The sequence below is a fragment of the Henckelia pumila genome, chromosome 2 (genome assembly GCF_033568475.1).
Source record: "Henckelia pumila isolate YLH828 chromosome 2, ASM3356847v2, whole genome shotgun sequence".
NCBI lineage: Eukaryota > Viridiplantae > Streptophyta > Magnoliopsida > Lamiales > Gesneriaceae > Henckelia > Henckelia pumila.
In genome coordinates, this window is record NC_133121.1 from 144,270,324 (window position 1) to 144,292,500 (window position 22,177).

Consider the following 22,177-nt stretch of genomic DNA (forward strand, 5'->3'; position numbering starts at 1 on the left):
TTATAACAAATGAATCTCTCGATCCAAACACAAGCTAATCTGTAACATAATGTTTTTAAGATATCACTTAAAATTTTGTATTTTTTAGTATAACGACAGAAATGCCCTTTGCCTTCTAGTGATAAAAATCAATAACAATAAATTATACTTAGGACATGCTTGGTAAATGAGAACGAGATATTAATGAAACTATATAGCATTCTCATCTCATTCCCTACACCAATGCTTTGTACCACATTGGAATGAGAATGATCATTCTCACATGCATAGGAATAATCATTTCATCCATTTTGGATGAGAATGATCATTCACACTCCTAATCCTCCCATATTTATCAAATATTTTCCATATTAGCTTAACTAATATAAATCTATATCTTAATAATAATAATAATAACAACAACAACAATATTTTATTATTATTATTATAAAATTAAAATACCTAAAATAATAATCATGAAAATAATATTATTATCACACAAATCACTATCAATTAAAATTAATAATCATGTAATAATAATAAACTAAAAGAATGGTTAAATAATAATTATTATAATATTTTATCTAAAGAAAATTATTGTAAAAAATAAATACTAATAATAAAATTAAGATTAATAGTTATATTGATTTTATGATAACGGTAATTGTATAATAATTAATATAGTATTAATATCTATAAATTTAATTATTTAATAATAATATTATTATTAATAATAACATTTTTAGTTGTTATTATTTTAAATTTTGGTTAAGAAATTATTTGATAATTAAAAATAATTTCATTTCATTCATGTTTCATTTTTCTGGTACCAATCATTTGAAAAAAATAGATCTATCATTTAATTCTTATTCTTATTTCATTTCAAAGTTGATTTCATTACTACCATATTTTATTATAGTATACCAATCATAGTCTTAAACTTTTTCATTGGTTTAACAGGTTCAATATATGTAATGAGTAATCCATTCCTCTATTAATTAACTTTTTCTATGTTCCCATTTTATCCAGGAATATTTTAATCCAATATTTCGCATTATTTTACACATTTATTTAAACTATTTATATCATTCATTTAAATATAAAACCACACAATAATTTTTTTTTTGAAAATATAAAAATTATTTACACACTAGTTTTTGGTTGGATAGCTATATATTACTAATACGAATTTTACATATTGTTTAAAATGATATTAAATATGGAGTATTTTCTAGTATAGGTAAAATTAATATTCCACCTAAATTGAATCGAATCGATCCAAAAATAAAAAAAATTTAAATTTGAAATTAGTTAAAAAATAACAAGAGTGAGGCCCCAAGACCATTTGGTCTTGGGTTAAAATCTGACAAGTAGATAGGAAATTCTTCCACCTCGTTGTATTAAAAAAAATCTTTGTATCCTCTTTGTATCAAAACAAACAAAAAAAATCAAACCTCATTAGCTGATTGTGAACTATTAGGAAATTCCCCCACTTCCTTTAAATATATAAAAAGTAAAAAATCAAAACTCATTAGCGTCGCGTGTACTATCGAACACTAGTAACTGTGGCACGTGATTTTCACGTGCTCGACAATTCAATTATTTGGAAAGAAACGTAAAAAATTATAATAGAGAAAAAACATGTGAGTTTTTTTTTTAAAAGTAAAGAGAGTTTGCAAAAAAATGTATTTGGATAATTTAATAAAAATGGATAATGAAATTTGAAAAAAATAAGATAAAGAGAAAATAAGATAATGATATTAGAGAAAAATGAGGATACATTAGTCATTTGAAATATAAATTAAAGAAGATATGTGTTAAATTAAGTGGTAAAATGGGAAAAAAATTTGGTATAATTTGATACACAAAAAACAGTTAATATAAGGTCATCATTTATTATAATATATAGTATAGATAACAATATGAGTTCTTCGGCTGAAATTCAATAATTTTGAATGCGAATCAAATACTTTTGAAAACGACTCGCGACTTTATGGAAAAGGAAAGCCGGTCTAGAAAAATCGATCCGTTTTTCACTATGGTTGTTTCCTCGTCCAAAACCCTTACCTATAAAACCCTAAATATTTGGTCCTATTTGAAAAAAGTCTACCTATTTATATCAAAGCGACCGTTTGCCGTGATTACCTCTGAGCTCAAATTCACGAAGAACGCCCACAGAATTATCATCGGAGATAGGGAAATGATATTCAGATTTGGACGTCTGAAACGTATTATTCGATTTTCTCCGCCGCCCCTAAGTTATTCCGGTAAAGATCTTGAACTCATAAGAACTGCACACTAATCTGCCCTCCATCATTTCTTTTTATGTGCTTTGATTTTCTTTTTCCACGTATTGAATCTTGGACACTGGTATCTGTTTTATCCCTTTCTTGGCTGAAGGTTCTCCTTTTCGGTTAACTGCAACCGGCATCGATCTTTTGGCTGCTCATTCAGTTGAAGTGAAATCTGACCTCCATAGTAGGACGGAATTGGCGGGCTGTAAGGAGCTGGACTTCTTGAAATTTTCTTTGTCTAACTTTATATAGCAAAATACGAGCATGGTTTTTTTTTAAGTACCAATTTTTAGTTGATTTTCGTGAGCGATGGGTTTTAGCGGTGCCAAAACAAAAAAAAAAAACAAAAAAAAAAAACCACTAAAACCCACTGGCGAGTTTTAGTGGCGGCGCAGCGGGTTTTAGTTGTCGCTCATACCAATTTTTACTCCAAGATCAAGCCTTTTCCTATCTTCTATTGTGTTATCCCAATCTTTATGTGTGCTTCTGGAAGTGAAATACGAAGCCTGGACAGCTTATTTCAGGTATTCAACTGTAGCAGAAACAAAACATGAGCTGCCATCGGCCATAGATGTTCTGTCCTTTGTTCAATCATCTCTGCATAAGCCTAAAGGTGAGAGCAACTGCTTTTTTCTTTTTGTTGTTTAACTCTTCTAAAGGTTTTCTTGCATTCAAGTTGTTGATATATTTATCAATTGTGGCTCATTTAATCAGACTGTGATGGCTTGATTCAGTTCTGCATTTTGCACCATATATGATTCTCAAAACAATCAATATCGAGAAGCAAAATTACAGCTTGTCGTCCACAACCATGACAGCTTCTGGTTGCTCCCGAATTGTATTATTTGCGTAATATGATTTTATCATGAAAGACCAAAGACTTTTTTATTGGACGTCAGCAATTTTATTATAGTGAAGGTTGGATTCAGCTTGACCTTGATACCCATAATCTATAGATGCAACCTTGTATTTGCCTACACCCTAGACTTTTTTGATATCCACATAAGAGTACTTGTGCAATTATATATTTTGAGGACATGGATAATTGCACTACTTAGGAGAACAAACGTATGAAAGCAAGTGGAAGGGTACATAAAAATTATATCAATACGGAACGTGTTGGATGAGAGAATAGGTCATAGGCTGGTTGGATTCTGAATAGTGACGTGGTGTTTGGAATTTACTTAGTGAGTTGAGAGCCAGAATATGTTTTTCCTTCTCCCTTTGAACTCACTCTTCACATGCTCGTGTTAGCCCTGAGTAAAGTGTTTCGTCGATGACCATTGTTTGATTTTTTTGCGAGTGCAGTGCATGTAGGCAACTATATGATCTATATAGTACATTTGCAATAGCTCTACTCATCATTGTTGATAACGATGGGTTATGCTGTGATGGCAATGACCCTGTCATTGTCACTGGCTAAGACTACTGCTTACATCTGTGACTTTTGTAGCAGCTTCAACAACATGGGTGTTTCTTGCAATAATCCTTTGTGAATTATTTGCGGAGTGACCCTTCAATATAAAAAATTTTGCAGGTTCTTTGCACTACTGGCTGAATGACGTTTCAGATTACAAAAATTCGTTCAAGGAAGATAGAATTTTACTTGTTCTTGTTAGCGATTATGCTGACGATGATTTTACTTCAAATCCAAATATTTTCAAAATGTTTGAGAATGTAAAATCACTTCGCCAGAGGTAATGGAAATTTATGTTAGATAAATTTGTTATGTGGCGAAAATGCTATATTTATAATCTTTGATTGATAGTGCAGGTACCCCTTCATTCAGGTCCTGGCTGTGCAATATGGCAGATCAATAAGCTTAAATGATATTTCTACGAGCTTGATTCAAAGTATCTTCAAAGAATATATTAATTTCCCTATTCTGCTGTCCAAGAAGAATAGCCTTGAGGTTTGTGATGTACATTTTTAGTTAATTTGATTTGATTGAATCACTCGTCCTGGCCATGCAATAACATTTAATGTAGATCTCTGCCCCCAGACGTTAAATTTAGTTTGGTGATGAAATTCTAAGAAAGATTTTCCAAATGCAAGGCATTAGTTAATCCATTTGAAATAATGTTGTCATTCATTTTTGTGATAATCTATGGATTGAAAGATCAGTCCATGTGCCCTTGCTTGATTAGAGAAATCAAAGAAATTGAAAAATTATGTGTCTGCTTTGTGTAAGGTCCACATCATCATCCTAAATGAGCAAGTTCGAGTTTACTTTTGTTATTTTGTAGATTTTCTTTACTTTCTGCTCCAGCAGTTTTTTATTCTTAGTTGTAGATGAATTACTTTAAAGCATGTTTATATATATGCACATTCAAAAATATTAAGAGTCTTTTTCGTGGCTGACTTTAAAGGATATCAGGATGCAGATGCAATATAAAGAGTCTGTTTTGTATTCTAACTAGGGAAATCTTTTTAATTCATTTTGTAGCATTTTATGATATCTTTCAAATTGATGCATGAAATTTTTTTTGTTTAGACAGTTTTCTTGCAAAGTCCTTTACTCTTGATTTGGTATATGTAGATGGTAAAGCGGCCATGCTACATCATATCTAAAGGCTTTCAGAATCCTCTGGTCTACCCTGCAAAAGATGTAGGTCTTGAGACACTCAATCAAGGTAATTGTACTTTTTTAATTAATTTCTTTACTCTTTGGCCAAAAAAGAAAACGTAAATCAAATGAATCGTGTCGTAAGGTTTAAATATGTTGCATTCACAGGTATTATGGATTTTGTAGACAGAGTTGGGTGATTTCTGTAGATATTAGCACATAGGAAAATTACCAAACCTAAGGGGAGTAAAAAGGTGCTTTACCAAGAACTGGATCATTGAACATGAAGATTGCTTTCTTTCCTTTTTGATGTGTCAGATTCATTTGTTAGTTGTTGCAATTTTTTACTGTTCCCGTGTGTGTATACCTTGCATTAACATGCGACTTGAAAGAGCAAATATGGAAACTTTTTTCATCGGGATTTTTATCAAATTTTTCTGTAGCTGATGATCTTTTCTTGTATTCAACTACTAATTAAAGATGCATTTTCCAACGCGTCACACAATGGAAAGGGGAAACAGTGTTTGACGAAAGATTTATGCAGTTTTACCTCTTTTCAATTTGCTTGCATGAAATTGATTTTGAATAATTTTCTAGCCAATACCTTGTAATTTTTTTATTAGTTTTTTCTTCTTGCAGTGCATTTTTGGCTTAAAAATAGCTGGCCGACCATGGGGGAGGGGAGGGGGTTTGGATAAGAGTCAGTTTATTTCATTGTTTGGTTAATTGTTTTTCTTTTTTTTTTCCCTCCGTCTTCGATGAATTTTTGTTGTGAAACCAGAAATATGCTTGAGGTATCCATATTGGGAATCATCTCATACTTTCTATTTGTCATTTTTGGCAGCTATTCAAGAGTTGAATGAACAAAGTATTCAGGGAGCTATTATACATGATATGAAAAGTTCTTGGGTAAAGCCTGTTGAAGTTGTTAAGGAACTAGATGTTTGTTCCTCGTCACAAAATTTACTTTGGTCTTTCCCGGGTAGAGGTTTCTTTTGCTTTCTGCAAATTTCTCCCTTATAAGAGGTTGGAGGTCTGCGAATCAATAAATGATAAGAGTTCATGATTATTAGGCGGGTAGAGTGATATTCGTTTATTGCTCAAGCGTGTATTTTTTGTAGGGGTTTCTTAATAAGTTGCTTCTTTTCTTTCTTTTTTTGTTTTGTTTTCTTTTTTCCCTTCCGGGAGGGGGCTGAGGGAGGAGGGAGGAGGGAGGAGGGAGAGAGACGTTGTTTTACTGGAGGTTAAGTTGGTGGATAGTGGCAGGTTCTCGGCTATGTTATTACCATGGGAGGATGTTGGTTTATTTGTTGGATGTTGACTTGTTGGAATAAATTGCTGCACGTTGTTTCTAATTAGGTTCTAGAACTGGAATAGAAGACAGTGATTCAGGGCTGAATAAAGCGTATAAACGGAGAGAACTCTCAGTGTTTAGCATCTCATTGGATGGGAAGTATTCGGCTGTTCCCTGGCAGCAACAAAGTTTGCTCGGGGAATATAGACAGATTAACCATTTTATCTTCTTTTATATCCGTGTGACTTTTAACTACACGTGGGAGCTAGCAATTTAACTTTTTCTCCCATTTGTCCAGGTTGCATTTCTGTTGATGAGTGTGGCGATCGCTTGTTCCTTTCTGATGTCAATCACCATAGGATTATTGTGTTTAATGGCAACGGGAAACTTCTGGATGCTGTATGTGCTAGACTCGGTTTTAATAACTTTCAACTTGTGAACAAGTTTTATTGATATTTAAATATTTAGTATGAGAGAAAAAAAAAAAAGAAATGCATAATTGAAATGATAACCTCTTATAGATTGGTTCTTCCCCTGGATTTGAGGATGGGGTGTTTGAAAGTGCCAAGTTATTGCGTCCTGCAGCTTCCTTTTATCATGCTCCTGAGGATTCCTTATATTTTGTGGATTCTGAGGTATTACCCCGCAGCTGCTCAAATTGGTACATGTATAAATTCTTTGTAATCTCATATGTTCCGCTAGGTTATCAGGTGCTTTTTGAACATTGTATATCCTCGAACCTGATGAATCTGCTGCTACACATCAGAAAATTTTCGTTTAATCAATTTTAAACGGGTATGAACCTTGAAGTAAAGAATTATCTCTTTTATTAAAGCTCAAATAAGACTGAGTTGTGTAATAGCTTTTTACTCTGTACAAGTTGTGTTCTATAAAAAGAAAAGTAACAAAAGAAGTTACAAATGAAAATACAAAAAATTCAAATGAAGAATGAAAAAGTTTTATTATCTGTGTTTGGAAGATCTCATCGCGAAAGGAACCACTTCCTTTTCTAGATAATATTATTTGATAATATTATATGTGGTGGCCACCATGAGCGTAGATAATTGTGGAGATGCTAATTGTGGAGATGCACACGTTAAATTAGGTATAGTTCATCTTTTTCCTACCTCGCTTTGACTAAATTGTATTAATTTGATTTAAATGTTTTCTGAATGAATCCTACTTCATTCTCTGGGAAAAAAAAAGGAGAATTCCTGTGCAGCACTCACTTCTACCTTTGTGGGGACACTTTATTTTGTACTCTTTCTATTACACACTGTAATGATTTAGTCGTTTGGTTGGTACCTGTCTGTTTATTTTGTCAATCAATTGTGTTTTGCTTTCATATCAGAACCATGCTATCAGGAGAGCTGATTTGGAGAGGAGGGTCGTGGAGACTGTTTTTCCAGCTACGGCTGATAGCAAGAAGTATAAAAGTTTTTGGAAATGGATCCTGGATAAGGTATGGCCTGGAAAGTTGAAGTCTGAAGCATTCAACTCCGAGTCATTTTTGTTTCCTTGGCATATGCTGAAGGCATCAGATACTGATCTCTTTGTCCTTAATCAAAGGTAGAATACTGATATTGCTTTCATCTGACAAATTGTAGCTTTTGTTTCTTTATTCACTCGAAGTTAATCAGATGTCTTTAGAAGTCATGTAGTAACTTCAACATTTTGGAACCGACACCTTCTTTAGTTTGCCATTTTCTTGGGTTTTTGTGGCATTTGATTCTTTTACACTTTAAATGCACAAGTGGGACAACTGATGGATACCACCATATTTAGTTTGTAAAAAATTTAATGAAGTTTCTTTTGCTAACAAGTGGTGGGAAGGGAGGGTTGCTCAAAAAACAACAAATACTTGGTTGAAAGTTTCTACTGTAGAAGCTCTAAAATGGACATGAATGAGGCTAAGGTAGGATCATTGGATATTTTTCATGACAACTGTTGTGTATATAATTTAAAGAATGCATAATAGCGAGTTGGAGGAATGCACCAAATTTCTACTGTAGAAGCTCTAAAATGGACATGAATGAGGCTAAGATATGATCATCGGATATTTTTCATGACAATTGTGGTGTATATAATTTAAAGAATGCATAATAACGAGTTGGAGGAATGCACCAAAACACGGCAATGGTGTGAGGTTTTCATAGTACATCTTACTTTTTTAGAATGGTTGTGCTTTTCTCTAGTTGATTGGACTATCTTTGATCATCCCACGCCGTTAATCCCTGAATAAAGAAACAAATTAACCTTCATCACATGTATCACTTTCATGGACAGTTTTGGAACTCTTTGGGTTATAGACTTGGAATCAAGCTCTATCAAGGAAGCTGTAAAAGGTATCAACTTATTTTTCCTCTCATACGTGCTCACCATCATTTTGATTTATTGACTTGTAATTGAACTCGTAGAATCTTCAAAGATTTTGGAGATCTGTGGGCAGATGATGAAGGATAAATCTATTTCCACGAGGCATGTACCATCTGATTGGGTAGAGAAGCAACTTGCCGCTACTTGTTCTTTTGATGGAATTCCGTATGCCGGGCTTATGTCTTCTGTAGCAACTTTCCAGGACCATATTGTATTCTGTGATACAGGTACCCAATCTTGTCAACTCTGATAAACATTTTACCCATTTTTACATCAATTTCAATTTTGGGTCTGCGCTGATGAGTTTGTATACTGAAGTTGGTCAGACAGTTGTCAAGTTCGATAAAGGAACCGGATCAGCACTAAGCTTTCCATTCTCAAATTTCAGAGTCCTTGGGCTTCCTTATTGGTTTGTTCCCTCTTTAGAACAAGTCTATTCTGAGTAAGTATGAGAAATTTGCTGCGATCTCTGAATTGCTTTCCTCTGTTAAAGTTTTGTTGTTAGCTAACTTACATTTTATTCATATTATTAGTGATGGAGTGCCAGGACTGGAACTTGATCATGTACAAGAGTTTAATTTATTGCCAGGTTTGTTATATATGCTTCTTTACATGATGAAGAGGCACAATTTCCTTTCATTGTCAAGTGATTGTATTGTTAATACTCATTTGTTGGTTACTTGCTAATGCTCAGCAATGTTAACTTGTGCCCCTTCCCATTTAGAATTTCAGTTGTCGGTTATGCAGCTGTATTTCAAAGTCCTTTTGTTTCTGGGAATCCCAAAGTAAAAATAAAATGAAAGGTCACGAGGATTTTTGCTGAAATTGTTAATTTTTCTTGCTGTTCACCATGTTGGGAAAAAATAGTTTGATGGTTCCGAAAACGTCCTGCAAATTTACGCCTGAAATGCCTACTGTGATAAAGAACGTCCGATGTTTAGCAATTTTGTATTTCAAGTATTTTATTACTTCTTGCACTTTTTTACCGTTGATCTCACTTTTCTTTTAAATTTTCAGGATTTTCTAGAGCAATCACATAAAAGGAGAGGAGTTATTTTGCAATTTTTTAATGTCTGAAACAAATTTCTCTTTGGATTATCGAATCTGATTGGACCCAAAAAAAACTACTGCAAATTTGTTTCATTTAATTCCGATAGTATTTGTTGTTTATTTTGAAAATTTGTGATGCCCCCAAAGAAAATCTTCTATTTCGGTTAATGGATCTGATGGAGCCAAAGAACATTTTTTTGGGTCTTTTTATTTGTACTAGTATTTATTTGTATTTTTTTTATCATGGTTCAAGCGTGAGAAAGCTAGCCCCCATGAGTATTTAATTTAACTGTTGGCAAGTTTGATGTGCAGCCTCTGAGATAACTGGCCTTTGGCACCAAAACGGCCATATGAATCATTTAAGTTGATTGCTTGAACCCTTTGTCAGTTTCTATTTAAGTGCCTTTCTTACATTTCCTCTGCGTTTTTAACTTGAAATCTCTCTTGTAACGCACCTTTCATCATGAACACGAGATTTGTTAGTGTGTGGCTTGATTATTATTTCTGGTGGTCTAGTAAATGAGTCTCGTGCCTGTATGCCTCAGGCAGAGTTGACATAGAGTTGTATATCAGCGTGCCACAACAAACTGAACTAGTAGAACAACCACAAGAAGGATGTATATGGTGTCTAGCCAGAGGAGCTGCTGCTGAAGTTTGTGGAGTAGAGAACAAGGCCGCATCAACAGAAAAGGTGTATAATTTGCCAACTTCTGGCACATTTTATTATTTAATCACCAAGTTCACCTTTTTCCGGGATTGTAGTCGCTTTGAAATTTATGCAATTGGCTTTGTTCAGGTTGGCATTGCTCAGCAATGGTATGATGAACTCGACAATCTTTGCTATTCGACACCACTAGAAAAAGAGTCGAGCACAGAAGAAGAAAGCAAGCTGGTCGTGCAAGAAGGGGTTGCCCGCATTGGTTGCACAATCAACACTAGTCCTGGAACAAGTGAGGTAAGTATTCTCCGGTTTCTTTCTTTCTTTCTTTCTACGATTAGAAATTCATCCAGGGTCTTATCAATTCCACCAAAATCGAAAAGGAAGAACTATGGTCAATGTATTCACCCGCAAACAAGCGCCTCCCGCTTAAATATAACAATTTTGAATTTTACGTTTAATCTTTTATAAAAATGCAAGGTTTATCCTCTATACCGATTGAGTCACCTCTCTCGTCCAGTCTTGCTACCTTTTCTGAATCTCCCATTACACGGATAAGAGCTCAACACTATTTTTAACCTCTTTTCTTTAAAAGTTTTATGATACATCCAGGTTATTATTTTAGCTGCACTTTACTTGAGGCTGAAAAAGAGCACGACTTCGACCAGTGAAAGTCGTGAGGACAGAGTGGCAAAAATAGTCGAAACTATGGACCCGAGTAAACGGTTCAAAAGAGATCTACTTGTTAAGGTCCTAACAGCATCAACGAGAGACTTACAAGAAGTCATTTTCTTGAGACATCTGCATGTGAGGCTTAAGATCGATTCTTTCGACCACCCAAAAGCAGATAATTTAAGAGATATAATCGTGTCCGAATCCTCGGTGAAAGTTGAGGTCACCTTGTGAGAGATTGTTTCCTTGCGGGCTCGTTTGAAGCGAGCAATGGAGGTAGATTCATTCCCAAGTTCATGATGTGTCATTTTATTTTGGGTCATATTTTGTCATTCACAGTGGAATTACACTTTATGATTTTAGCTTACTTATTATAATCATTATTTTTTGAACTTCTGAGATTATTTTTGTAAAAAGACATCAAGTTTCATTCAAGAAGCATGGTCCACAATCTACCATTTTGATTATATGAATGAATAATGTCTTGTCCTGTCCTTTTAAACATGTAAAACCAAAAATCAAATGAAAGAAGGCAAAAAAGGTGAAAAAAAGACGAAAATACGGCACTTTAGTAGAGCTTGTGAATGAATGGTGTCGGACCCATTTTTATAAAATCAAGTCAAATTGGGTAGGCAGGTTAGCTACACCAATTAATTGCAATGGACAACAAACTTTATTTGACACAATTTGATTCCGCCTTAGTCACTGCCTGCTGATAATCTTTGGATGCCTTTATGGTGATATGTATGTTTCGATATATTATTTGAATAATGTATATATATATATATATATATATATATATATATATATATATATATATATATATATATAATTTTTTAGCTGCCCAACCAAGGAGGCCAACTCGTTCCTGACAACTAAAACCCGGTAGTGGGTTTTAGTGATACGAATTTTTTTTTAAAAAAACAACTAAAACCCGGTAGTGGGTTTTAGTGGTCGGGGACAAGTTGGGCAGTAATGATTAGACAGTTGAAAATTAATCTATATATATATATATATATATGAGTGTAGATCTCCTAAGCAATCATCATGGTCAACTACATGAACATTAGTGGACTTAGACATTCACTTATTGGATGTACAAACAGCTACATCACCCGTGTTCATGCGTTTGTTAAAACTTAAAACTTCAGTGATATGTTGGTGAATTCCATTTTAAAAAATACACTAATATCCCTTTAACTTCTCTTACATTTCATTCCCTTCGTTTTCTCTCTATATGCACTACATTTATCTCTTTAATTATTCAAAAAATTATTGAAATAATTTAAACTATTTAATGTCAGATATTTATAAATTTATGTTATTTGTTTTTCAAAATAAATTAGTTATATATGATTAAAAATTATAATATTTTTTTATTATATATTATATATAGTGTGTGTGTGTTGCCGACTAGTATATATATGCGTATATGTATATAGTTTTGATATGATGGACACTACTATTAACATTTTTGTGAGAACCAATGAGGTGAAGTTTTGTAAATCCAATAGACAAATGTCACATCAACCGATGCTCACATAGATACCCACGAGTGTAAATGTAAATGCATATTTTCTATGAAAAATAACACATCTATGATGGATTTATCATCTCTATACCATATTAAATGTGAGGATGAGTAATTTTGGTAAGGTGATATAGCCTCTTTTTTTATCATGTTCCATGTTTTTCCTCCACTCAATTTTTTTCCCACTTTTTTCCTCTGTTCTAAAAATCGCCGCCTATGTGGTCTTAGGTGACCCATCACCTTGATTTTTAAAAAATCGGTGGATCCAGGCGGTGTTCGAAAATCGGCCGCCTAGGTGGTCTAGGCGGCGCCTAGGAGGCTCGAAACCCGCCCAGACGGGTAACAAACAACCTAGCGGTTCGATTTCTTTTTTTGAAAAAAATAATTTTAAATTTAATTTATTTTTTAAAAAAAATAGTTGAACAAAGTTATGCATATTTTTGTTGAAATATATCCACATATAAAAAAAAATTATTCACATTAATAAGCATGATTGAAAAAATATTAATTAAAATATTAAACATATTTATGCATATTTTGACTAATTTTTGATATTATAAAATATTTATATATATTTTTAAAAAAAATCGCCTAGACGGCAGCTTAAGCACCTAGTTAGGCACTAGGCGGTGGGTGGCCGTTCGCCTACCGCCTAGCGCTTTTTAGAACCTTGCTTTTTTTCCTCAATTTTTGTGTATGCGATAAGACTTTTGTTTGTTTGTTGAGCATCTCCAATCGATGCTCTATCTTATGCGTTAACGCTATTATGAAGCAAAATGACACTCCAATCCAGCGCCATCTTCTGCGCTAAATTAGTGTGCACCTACAGTGCTGCACCAAACTATTTTCTCTTATATATATATATATTTTATTTCTTTTTTAAGTTAAATAATTTTATTATATCTTTTAAGCAATTAATTAACAATTAAATTTGTCAACTTATTTAGAGATAAAAAAAACCGTATTTAAATTTTTAAATACACTTAATATATTATTATTTTCCAATTTTTTTTAAAAAAAAGCAGGTGCTCGGAAATTATACTAAATATGATTAAAAATAAATGTATTAATTAAACAAATTATTTATGCAATTATAATAGTATTAATTAAATATTGTAGATAAATTAAAAAAGTAGAGAATATTATAGAAATATTCGTTTTAGAGTAAAATTTGAAGCAGGTGGATTGAAGCTGAGTTTTGTGTTTGACGCAAAAATTACACTATTTTGGTGCAAAACTTACGTTAAAATAGTGCAATGAGTTGGAAATGACCTAAATCTTGATCCCTCATTTTACCATTTATTTTAATTTTTTTTTAAAAAAACAAAATATACAAGCACACATGAACGTATATTTTGGTATTAGTATAAACTAAATCATGCTTTTTAATAAACTAATAAATAAACAATCAATCATTTCTGTTATACATATATATAATATATATGGACTATGGTGTGCATATGTAAATAATTAAAAGAAATATATGCCTCTCAAAATATTTATCCAGACAACTCAGAAAAACATAAAATAAAGTATGAATCCAGGATGTGTGACGTCTACAGTGGGTGGTCCAGCCAATGAGCCAAACCAAAATTTGCGAAAAGGTGTTTCCATCATTAATGTTTCGCCAACATGAGTTTCTGACACATCACATTCTACATCAGCTGCTCATCTAAAAACATTAATTTATACACAATATATATATATAGGAATGATCATCTCCTCAACCATGTTTTTTCATTTGCTCCGTTATCACTAAAACTCATTATTCGGGTTTTAATGGTTTTTGTTTTTGTTTTTTCATCACTAAAACCCACCCAATGGGCGCGGACTAAGTGGAAAAACATGGTTGAACAGCTGAAAATTTATATATATATATATATATATGTGTGTGTGTTACTTGAAAATATATAGATAAAAAAACTGTCATAAACGTGAATTAAACCAACTTCATATCCTTGATTCTTTACTCAAAAAAACAAGAAGATTCATCATATAAATGACAGATTCCATAACATAAAAAAAAAGAAAAAGAAAAAAGGAAGAGCATACAGATCATGTACGGGATTATATATGTCTCGATCGCCAGCTTAATATATATGTAATTATGTATACAATCAAATCAATAACATAAAAAAAAAAAAAAACCCGGATTTTTGGATCGTGTTTAGTTCTCGACGGCAGCTGCATCATGGGCATTTTAATTTAATTTACCTGTTGGAAATAGGGTTTGGTCCACTGGGAACTTCGTGATCACTTGCTTCGAACAGATCATCATCTCTTCCTTTTGGATTCGAATGCGTCTCCCCTTTTCTCGCGTGGAAATTGTTCATTGTTTTCGCCGATGAATGATCGGAGAAAAGGGTTTCAGAGTTGGCAGATGTAGTACTTGAGGAGCTCACAAGTGCAAGAGAGATGAACAAGAAGAGCACAAGGTAAAAATGGTGGCATTTGATGGAGATATCAAGAATTGATGATGAGTACTTGATTCTCAGAGTTGTTGCCATGCAATTTTGGATATGGAAATTGTAAGGAATTGCCAAGTAGAGTAATCCCAAAAAGTACTGCAATATATATCCATTAACCAGAATGAGCTATAGAATTTGTTAAGAAACAAGTCTAGGCCTATATATATAAATATAATTTTTTTTTTTCTCTCTCCAAAACCAATCAATGATATTTAGGGGAGTGTTTGCAATAGATTGAACTTTTGTAGAAGTGATTAATTTATAGATTATAAAAAAGGTAAGAAAAATCAAAAGTTGGTAGTGTTTGGAAACAAATGTAAAAATCTAAAAATCAAAGTTGGACGTAGTGTTTGATAAATAAGTGATTATAGTGATTTTAACAATAATCTTCTCATTAGAATCACTTTTGGAGAATCATAATCATCACATGACTAGCTTTTAGATTTCAATTAAGTTAAGCATAAATTAACACATAATCTAGGTTTAAGAAACACACAAAAATAATTTTTTTAAGCCAAAAGCTAACAATCACTTTTATTATTATTGCAAACACTCCCTTAAACTTGCATACAGAAGTACATGTATGTAGATGTGCGTGCGTGTGGGTCTACATGTATATGTAATTATGTATAACTGGGTCGGGCAAATTTTGGAGCTGGATACCCTTGGTCAATTTTATTTTATTTTATTTTTTTAATAACTCTCTCAAACGTATTTGAGATGCAAGAGAAATAGATATTTTTGTCCACTAACTTGCTCAATTCTGGGTTTTGATTCATTAAGTTTTTGAACTTTATTTTTCGTACACAAGCTTGTTGAGGTGCAATAATTATCTCTGTTGGTACGGAGAACGATCGAATCATGACACTTGAGATACTATGGATTCAAAATATCTGAGCTGCAAAATCACCACATGTTTTAGCTAGCCTATGGTACGTAAAACGACAAACGCTCGCCCTACAAAGGTTTTAACATTCGCAATTTTGGCTAAATTTATTATGTGACATCTGAAAATGTTGATGTGAGTTATGTCACTAGAAAATACTGACGTGATATAAAAAATGCTGATAATTGACATGACATTGAAACTCGCTGAATTATCAGATGTCACGTCAGAATTGGATCAAGATAACAAAAAATTAAAAAGTTAGTATAACAAAATCGAAAGTTTAAAAACTTAATGAATCAAAATCTAAAACTAAACAAATTAGTTGACAAAAAAATATTTATTTGAAATATATGCATGTGCACCCATTTGAAATCGATAAAATATTTGTGATGACATTTTTTATCGTTTAACAATTAGGGTCATGAATGAAAAAATATAATAAAATGTTCACAAATAATAATTCGAATTTATCAAGTGAAATATTGGATATAAAAGAATGATATATATTATATTAATATATATATATATATATATAATTAAATGAGAAAGAAAAATAGAAATGAGACAAGTGGCGAATGACATTCAAAATTGAATTTGAATTCGACCATATTCAAATTGTAATTGAATCCATTTAGCCGAATGACTGTATGCATGGAAAGAGGTATTCATGTGTTATATATATCTTTTGGTTAAAAGATATCTCTCATTTGATGTGATGCACATTTTTAATTAAAACTTTTCAATCTCTATAAATATATTGCATTTCTATGGAAAAAGTAACACACGTACAACACGAAAACACACTGATTTTCATTCATATTGCTGCATATTTTTGTTCACAATTTTTTTTTTGGGATTCAAAAAACATCTTGAAGTTCGTCGGGTTTTGTAATTTGAAGCGCTCTTATTACAAAACGAAAGTTATTGTATTTTGGGAGACAATTGTCATATTTCATAAACACCGTATGCGTGAAAATTTTATTTTAAGGAGATAGAGTTTAACTCTAGCATCGAATTTAACTTTCTATTCGTGTCGTGTTCTATGTTGAAACATCTGTTAAGACACAAGCCAAATAATTTCAGTTTTGCACAGCATCCAAACCCAACATAACTCAAATCAACAATTTTTTGCGCTAGCTAGTCATCTAAAGTGGAATGGTTTCATGTTTAGGTATTAATAATTAAAAATCAATCTTTACTCATTGTTTTTTTTAAAATAACCTAAATCCCTAGGGTTAATTAAGTTATATTTTGTGATCTCAGAATTTTGACTTGGAGGATTTTTTAATTTCTTCCAAATAAAATTTTATTTGTATGTGAACATAAAATTTCCAAAAAATATTTTCGTTAAAATTAAAATACACGTTTCTTATTTATTTTCTCAATCCACATACTAACTTGTAAAATCTACTTCTGAATAACAGTTTATATATCATATAATCGTGATGTTACCATATCTTTCAGTATAAAAGTTAATGCACGCACTCACGCCGGAATGAGAATATTGACTTGGGTTCATGTTGCTCTTTAATTAGACATATATTTTAAATTTATATGCAATAAATTACTTTACATTTATTGCATTTATTGCAGTACATTGAAAAGTAACGGATTACCTTTTTTAAAAAAAAGAGCAATGGATTAATTGATATGAAATATCAATATATTTTTCGGAATTTCGTTACGAAAAGTATAACACAGCACCTCAATTTTGTTAAATACTCCACATTCTTACTTTCTTCTAAATGCAATACACAAGAGTCCTTTGCCCAGATTAATATTTTTCCAGTATCAGTGTACTTTTCTATTTTAACTGATTCTTATTTTTTTAAAAATATTTTTTGAGTAAATAAAATTCACTTACCCTCCCTCAAATGGAAAGTGTGAGTGCATGGTATTTATAGACAAAGTTGAACGGTCCAAAAATGCAACTAAGCCCTTTTAAGACTAAGAGGATGATGGCTAAATCTATTAAAAAGAGTTTATATGTCCTCTAGGAACTTATAAGATATTTTATGAGTTTATAAACTGTAAGATCTTATTTTAAAAATAATTTGTGAAAATATTTTGATAAACTTATTTTAAATAGCTAAATGATGTCGATGTGTTTGGTATTATAAGATCTTTTTATTGTCAAAATTATCAAAAAGAGTATAATATTATGAAAGTAATGTAAATAGTAATATATATACAAAATAGTTTTAAATTTATCATAAATATTAAACATATATTAAAAAATAAAATCATTTTTAATTTTAATTTAGAAAAAAAATTCAATAAATTATGTACAAAAAATTGTAAAAGGTATGGTGAGAATTTAATAAAATATATAAAAATATTATGGAGAAGTCAAATATCAAAATAAAATCTTTTATAAAAAATAAAGATAACCTTACTTTTTCAAAACAGTTGAAGTATATTTTTGGTCCTGTAATTTGCACATTTTTTATTTTTGGTCTTGTTAAAAATAAATTTTCAATTTTAGTCTTGTAACTTGCATTATTTTTTCATTTTTGTTCCTATTAACATTGACTTCACATTTTAGTCCTGTAACTTACATGATTTTTCTTCATTTTAAGTACTGTTAACATTGAATTTACATTTTTAATCCTGTAACTTACATTTTTTTTTAATTTTTAGTCTTGTTAACACTGAATTTTTATTTTTTTTGTCCTGCAACTTCCATATATTTTTATTTTTATTTTTAGTCATATTAAAGGTGAATTTTTATTTTTAATAGTTTTATTTATATTATGTATTTTATAAGATGGTATTTAGTGTAAAAATATTTTGAATAATTTTTAGTTGATTGTTTTTTTATTTATTTCATTTAAATTTTAAAAGTTTTAAAATATGTAAATCATAATATATTATGATTAAAAATATAAAAAAAGTATGCAATTTTTGGAATTAAAAATGTAAATTCATCGATAATATGACTAAAAATAAAAATAAAAATAAATGGAAGTTACAGGAGAAAAAAGTGAAAATTCAGTGTTAATAGGACTAAAAATGAAAAAGAATGCAAGTTATAGGACTAAAAATATAAATTCAGTATTAACAGGACTTAAAATGAAAAAACTCATGGAAGTTTCAGGACTAAAAATGTGAATTCAATGTTAATAGGACCAAAAATGAAAAAAGAATGCAAGTTACAGGACTAAAATTGTAAATTTACTTATAAAATGACCAAAAATGAAAAATATGCAAATTACAGGACCAAAAATATAATTCTCACTTATATAATCATTCGGTTGAATATCGGATTCAGTTTCAATATTTATGAATACTTTATTAATTTTTTATTCACCATAATTGATAATTGAGAAATAATTTATCACAAATATTTTATCAACTCTAAATAGATGCACAACCCAAATTTCCAACAAGGTAAGATAGCTAGCACACATATACTTGCATTTTGATCAACTTTACTCAAAATTTCACCAACCTAACTAAATGATTACATATATATGTAAACCCACATGCACATGCACATATTTCAAATAAATATTTTTTTGTCAACTAATTTGTTTGGTTTTAGATTTTGATTCATTAAGTTTTTTAAAGTTTCGATTTCGATATATTAACTTTTAATATTTTATTATCTCAGTTAAATTCTGACGTGACATCTGACAATGCAATGAGTTTCGATTGATATCATGTCAATTATCAATATTTTTGTATCATATCAGCATTTTTTAATATTACGTGACTCACATCAACATTTTCAGGTCATGTCACATAATCAATTTAGCCAAAATTGCGAATGTTAAACCTTTGTAGACGAGCGTTTGCTGTTTTATCAAAAGCTATAACTTGTGGTAATTGTCCAACTCATATCTTTTAAACTTTACAACAACCCAAATGTCATGATTCAGCACGTCAACAAGCTTGTGTACGAAAAATAAATTTTAAAAATTTAATGAACCAATAATTAAATCCAGAATTGAGCAAGTCAGTGGACACAAATATTTATTTCTCTTGCATTTCAAATACACTTGAGATAGTTATTAAAAAAATAAAATAAAATTGACCTAGGGTATCCTTCAAAATTTGGCCGACCTAGTTTATACATAATTAGTTACATATACATGTAGACCCACAAGCACGCACATCTACATACATGTACTTCTGTATGCAAGTTTAAAATGAAATTGATTTGAAATTAAAACTCGTTGATTATATAGTACCCTAACTTTCTGTCGATTCAAAGTATCAGTTATATTTTTGTCAATTTCTTGCATTTTTTTCAAAAAAAAAAAAAACTTAAAATGGTGCGTGAATTTAATTTGATGGGTGCAATTTTATTTGATTCTTCGGGAATCGAGTCCCTGTGGACCATGTACAATATATAATAATAATAATGTACTCATGTTGTGTCTCTAATATCTATGAATTATTTTTTCTGTGTACAATATTTATTGTCATTAAATAATATTCATAGATAAATTAAAAATTAGGATTATACAAAAACTAATAATTTAGATATCATTTTTTCCGAAACAGTGTCATATTTTTGTTTAGATATGTATTTCGATACTCTCAATCAAACCCCAAAAATATCAAATTAGAATAGACATACAACCTCAATAACATAACCGGACTCACACGAAGACGAAAATTAAAATATCTTATTCAGCTTCAAGAGGTGTTCAAATTGATAGAGTAGGTGAACTTTTGACTTTTGGTCAAGAGTTCATTAATTCCCCTTCTTAACATCTTTTTGGACTGTCACATAGAGCTTGTCTAGTATGATTTACATGACTAACGTAGTTTGCAAGCTATTATGTCAGTTCGAGAGTTTATTCAGTGCACACCAAAAGATAGCGACTACTGGTTTCTATGTCTTAAAAAAGAAAAAAGAAAAATATCTTATTCAGATGTCATAACAAAAGGTAAAATAAAAAAATTCTTCGCCAATCCTTATCTTGTGCAACTATATCAACAACATGAATTGAAATTAAATATAATAAACGACAACAGACTCCAAGGGAATGCTCATGGCTTACCTCAAATTGTTGACATTTTATGAATACCAAACACTTTTATTGAGGATGTCTTGTCCTCATAATTTCCAAATCATTCCCAATTTTTGGTTATTTACAATGACGAACGTTTAATATCTGTTAATATTTAAAACGTTTAAAAAATATACAGTATTTGAGTTGATCTATTTTCTATTTAGAGGGTGTTCGTTAAGCTGATTTAAGAGCTTATAAACTACCACGATTATTTTAAAAATAAAATGTTAAAGTGTTTGGATAAAATTATTTTAAACGAATTAAAGATATTGATGTGCTTGAAATTAGGGCAATTTGCTCAAAAATCCCCAAATGCAAACATGTTTTGCTTTGAGGTCCCTAGTCATAAAATTTGGTACAAAATAATACAATATGTGGTACAAAACTATACAAGATGTGGTACAAATTAACAAAAAATGTGGTACAAAAAAGTGGCTAGGGAGTGCAGAGCAAAACATGTTTGCATTGGGGATTTTTGAACAATTTGCACTTGAAATTATAAGATCTTTTTATTATATAAATTATAAAAAGAGTATAATACTATAAAAGTAATGTAAATAGTTTAAATATACAAAAATAGTTTTAAATTTATCATAAATGTTAAATATATATATATAATAAAATTATTTTTAATTTTAATTTATAAAAAAATTTGATAAATTATGTACAAAAAATGGTAGAAGGTATGGTGGGAATTTAATAAAATATATAAGAATAATATGGAGATGTCAAGTATCAAAATAAAATCTTTTCTAAAATAACAGAGGTGACCCTACCTTGTTAAAAATAGCTTATAAGTTGTCAAACAATGTATTTTAACGTAACGACCTATAAGTTTTTGAAAAGGATAATGCTATGTGAACATAAAGTCTTACATAGAGAGTTACACGTCCTATAAACTAGAAAAGTATATCAAAATTATTTTAAAATTTATTTCTTTTCAACTTAAAATTCTTTGTTTTGTTCAAAAAAAACATTTCACTAAAATATTTTTTTTAAATTTTATTACTCATAGAATTAATTTTACGTAGTTCAACAAACGTCATTATTTTATAAAATTTTAAAAAATAATTATGGAAAAATATATAATTTTTTACTGAGTTCAACAAAAATAATAATTGTTTATTTTTTATAGTAAATATATTTTAAATTTTAAAATTAAACTTTCAAATTTAAATCATATATAAACGAGATTATTATTATGTATTTAAATTAACATATATATTTATTATTATTATGCCTAATAATTAATATTTTGTTAAAAAAACAAAATAAAAAATCAAATCATGTAGGTTTGGATTGATTTATTTAATCAAGTTTGGGTCGGTCGCTATTGATTTATTAGAATTTGGTTTGAGATGTTTTTAAAAAGTTTT

At 30.5% G+C, this 22,177-nt stretch overlaps 1 protein-coding gene across 4 annotated transcripts; it reads left to right on the plus strand.

Annotated features, from left to right (window-relative positions):
• The first annotated feature begins 2,035 nt into the window (after window positions 1–2,035).
• On the plus strand, window positions 2,036–11,357 carry LOC140881665 (uncharacterized). 4 transcript variants are annotated; one of them, XM_073287149.1, is made up of 17 exons: window positions 2,036–2,246; window positions 2,380–2,478; window positions 2,788–2,886; window positions 3,811–3,970; window positions 4,047–4,185; window positions 4,813–4,906; window positions 5,684–5,821; window positions 6,432–6,532; window positions 6,655–6,768; window positions 7,485–7,702; window positions 8,420–8,478; window positions 8,551–8,736; window positions 8,828–8,951; window positions 9,043–9,098; window positions 10,105–10,250; window positions 10,356–10,514; window positions 10,843–11,000. In XM_073287149.1, the coding sequence occupies exons 1-17, from the start codon at window positions 2,180–2,182 to the stop codon at window positions 10,855–10,857; spliced, it is 1,974 nt and encodes a 657-aa protein (XP_073143250.1). In that variant the 5' UTR covers window positions 2,036–2,179; the 3' UTR covers window positions 10,858–11,000. The 4 variants fall into 4 exon arrangements, with proteins under 4 accessions (XP_073143250.1, XP_073143249.1, XP_073143248.1 ...); XM_073287148.1 differs by having other exon boundaries at window positions 10,813–10,979; XM_073287147.1 differs by having other exon boundaries at window positions 2,037–2,246; window positions 10,830–11,357.
• Window positions 11,358–22,177: the final 10,820 nt, after the last annotated feature.

What these genes read in the sequence shown, in the direction of transcription:
- LOC140881665 (XM_073287147.1), top strand. Translation starts at nt 2,180, where the DNA reads ATGATATTCAGATTTGGACGTCTGAAACGTATTATTCGATTTTCTCCG. An exon ending in GCCGCCCCTAAGTTATTCCG is followed by an intron (nt 2,247 to 2,379) that starts GTAAAGATCTTG and finishes TCTTGGCTGAAG; the next exon opens with GTTCTCCTTTTCGGTTAACT. An exon ending in TTTACTTTGGTCTTTCCCGG is followed by an intron (nt 5,822 to 6,431) that starts GTAGAGGTTTCT and finishes CCATTTGTCCAG; the next exon opens with GTTGCATTTCTGTTGATGAG.